Here is a 3,366-nt window from a genome sequence, read left to right as displayed (position 1 = left end):
TCAGGTTGATCACATATTTTTTTTCATTTTTTTTTTTTTAAATTTAAGGTTGGGCGCAGTGGTTCACGCCTGTAATCCCAACACTTTGGGAGGCCAAGGTGGGTGGATCACCTGAGGTCAGGAGTTTGACACCAGCCTGACCAACATGAAGAAACCCTGTCTCTACTAAAAATACAGAATTGGCTAAGTGTGGTGGTACGGACTGTAATCCAAGCTACTTGGGAGTCTGAGGCAGGGGAATCGCTTAAACCCTGGAAGCGGAGGTTGTGGTGAGCTGAGATCGTGCCATTTCATTCCAGCCTGGGCAACAACAGCAAAACTCCATCTCAAAAAAAAAAAAAAAAAAAAAATTAGCCCGATGTAACAGCATGGGCCAGTAGTCCAACGTACTCGGGGGGCTGAGGGACCAGAATCACTTGAACATGGGAGATGGAGTTTGCAGTGAGCCAGGATTATGCACTCCAGCCATGGTGACAGAGAGCGACTCTGTCTCAAAAAACCAAAAATTAAAACCCAATTCCCTCCTAAGTTTCAACCAAATTCATTTAAACTTTTGCCTGTTTTTCTTATATCAGTTAAAATAAGGATTCAGTATCCTTAGAAATACCATAGGCTTTTCTGTTTTAAATATAACATCTAAAAAATTGTAAAATACAAATAAAAATTTAACATCTTTATAATTGTTAAGTCTAAAGTTCAGTGGAATTAGATACATTCCTATTATTTTGCAATATCATAGCCTTTTTTTTTTTTTTCTTTTGAGACGGAGTCTTGCTCTGTCCCCCAGGCCGGAGTGCAGTGGTCCAATCTCGGCCTCCCCGAGTTCAAATGATTCTCTTGCTTCAGCCTCCTGAGTAGCTGGGATTACAGGCGCCTGCCACCACGCCCAGCTAATTTTTGTATTTTTAGTAGAGATGGGGTTTTGCCATTTTGGCCAGGCTGGTCTTGAACTTTTGATGTCAGGTGATCCACCCGCCTTGGCGTGCGAAAGTGCCAGGTTACATGTGTGAGCCACCGCACCCGGCCATTATAGACTTTCAATCTTCCAAATTGTTTGGGAATGGACTTAAAAATGATCTGAAAAAAAATTTTCCTTGCACTTTAATATGTGAACTCGTGAGTTTTTTGTTTGTTTGAGACCGATTGCTCTCTGTGGCCTGGCCCATGTTGGCCAGGTTGGTTTCCAACTCTTCAGCTCAGGTGATCCGTCCGCCTCGGCCTCCCAAAGAGCTGGTATTACAGGCGTGAGCCATTGCACCCGGTCGAGCTTGAGGGTTTTAACGAGCATGGCATAAATCTTCAGGTTGATTTAAGCAAAGCTCCTGCCCAATGCCAGGTTTCAGGTTTGGCCTCCCCCAGGCCAGGTCTCCGGATGCCCAGCCCCCGGGGCGGGGCCTCCACCACGCCGTGCCCACGCGGGACAGTGCGATGACGTCACAGCCGCGGCCGCCGCGCCCACGTAGGCCTCAGCCCCACAGAACCGGGGCTCAATCCGCCGCTTGCCCTGCAGAGTTCAGGCTGCTCGCTCAACTCCACCTTCTGGCGGGACAAGGGGTTGTTCCGTGGGGAAACTGAGTTTGGATTTCCCACGCCCGTCCTGGAGGAGGACGCGGGAGGGGCGGCGAGTTGCGGGGAGAGGCGGGGTCCGCCACGGACTGAAGCGAGTTCACCTACAAGCCCGTGTCCCCGCCGGGCAGGACATCCACGGGTGTTCGCAACAAGCCAGTCATTTGGGTGGCAGGGATTGGGTCCTAGGGAACTATCCAATCAGGACGGGCAGAGGCAGGGCCTAGACAACTGTCCAATCAGGGACGCCCAGTCGATATCCGGGGAACTGCCCAATTCACAGAACCGGGGAACGGACCGGGAAATTGTCCAATCAGGGTCGCTGACGTTAGCAGCAATGTCCAATCAGAGGCGTGGCTTCCCGAGCTCTGTCCAATCAGGCCTCCGGGACGGGACGTGTCTGTCGTCCAGCCGCGAGTGCCCCGCCTGCCCCTAGCGGTCCCCGGCGTCCTGGTTCCAGTCGCGCTCACCTGCGCGGGTCGCGGAGAAATTGTCTCGGGACATGGTAAGTGCGGCGCGGGACATGTTCCCGGGCGGGGCGCGGGGGACGGGGAGGCGGGAACCGGTGTCCACCTGAGACCGCGGCCGGGCGGGGCTGAGGGACGCGCGGGGCGGTCCCCACGAGGGCGGAGCAGGACGAGCGCCTGGGCCCCCGGTCCCGTGCGGCCCCTCCTCCCACGCTGAGGCTGCGGCTGCGGCGCTTCGAGGTCCAGGTCCCCGCCCGCCCCCGGCCCTGAGGCTGCAGAGCGGAAAGCGCCGCCCGGAGCCCGACCGCGGCCCCGTTGTCCCTGGGCTCCCTCTTCCCTGCGCTCCCGACCCCCCATTCCCGCCTGCGATCGCGGCGCCTCCGAGGGTTTGGCTGCGGCTTCGGGACGCCGGGACCGCCGTGGGCAGGGTCGCCCGAGATCCCCCGGTGCGCTCCTGGCACCCCCAGAACCCGCCCCGGGCCGACGCCGCGGGATCTCCTGGGGTGCGGGTCCGGGGTCGGTGCCGCCTCCTCCCGCGCTCCCGGGGCTCAGCTCCTGGGAGGCCCCGCGCCCCGGCCGCGGTCTCTGGGGGACCCCAGCTTCCTCCGGGGACAGCCCGGGAGCAGTAGGGCCTCATCGAGCCGGCTGGGGCGTTTTGGCGCCCCCACCTGCAGAGGCCTCAGCCCCCGCTCGCCTCCACCCCCTGGCCGGGTGAGGGGTCGCTCCATGGAGAAACTGAGTCTGCAGTTCCCAAGTCCATCCGGATGGAGGACGCTGGAGGAGCGACCGAGCTTCGGGGAGAGGAGGGGTCCGCCCCGGGATGGAGCCAGTTCGCCCACAAGCCAGTTGGGCGTGCGAGGTTTCGTCCCCTGAGTCCCTGTTTCCTTCTTGGGCACTTCTTGTCCCCTCTGACCCCAAGATGCCTGGGATAGGTAAGGGGGAAAAACCAAGGGTTCCTGGCCCCTGGGTTCTTACACCAAGGAAGAAAAGTAACTGAAGAGACCAGAGAAACCCACACCAGAGAGGGAGAGCAAGGACCTCAAAAGCAAATGCGCGCAGACCCACAGTGGGGACGCCTGGGAGGCTGGGGCATTCGTGTCCTGAGACTGCAGTAACCACGGACCGCAAACGAGGGGTAAAAACCACGGAAATAGCCGGGCGCGGTGGCTCACGCCTGTAATCCCAGCACTTTGGGAGGCCGAGGCGGGTGGATCACGAGGTCAAGAGATCGAGACCATCCTGGTCAACACGGTGAAACCCCGTCTCTACTAAAAATACAAAAAATCAGCTGGGCATGGTGGCGCGTGCCTGTAATCCCAGCTACTCAGGAGGC

At 58.1% G+C, this 3,366-nt stretch overlaps 1 protein-coding gene across 3 annotated transcripts in view; it reads left to right on the top strand.

Moving 5' to 3' along the window:
- The first annotated feature begins 1,933 nt into the window (after positions 1 to 1,933).
- The window catches only part of LOC116532793 (zinc finger protein 555), an 86,542-nt gene continuing 85,109 nt past the window's right edge, over positions 1,934 to 3,366 (top strand). For 2 of the 3 annotated variants that reach the window (XM_032252321.1, XM_032252322.1), the window contains exon 1: positions 1,934 to 2,071. In XM_032252321.1, the coding sequence (XP_032108212.1) occupies positions 2,069 to 2,071 (3 nt within the window). In that variant the 5' untranslated portion in view covers positions 1,934 to 2,068. The remainder of the gene's footprint in view (positions 2,072 to 3,366) is intronic. The other variant, XM_032252323.1, reaches the window with a different exon arrangement.

Source organism: Sapajus apella, unplaced genomic scaffold (assembly GCF_009761245.1).
Source record: "Sapajus apella isolate SASKATOON/1434 unplaced genomic scaffold, GSC_monkey_1.0 scaffold77, whole genome shotgun sequence".
Classification (NCBI taxonomy): Eukaryota; Metazoa; Chordata; class Mammalia; order Primates; family Cebidae; genus Sapajus; species Sapajus apella.
The sequence above is the reverse complement of the archived record's forward strand: the minus strand, read 5'-3'. Positions and strand labels throughout refer to the sequence as shown.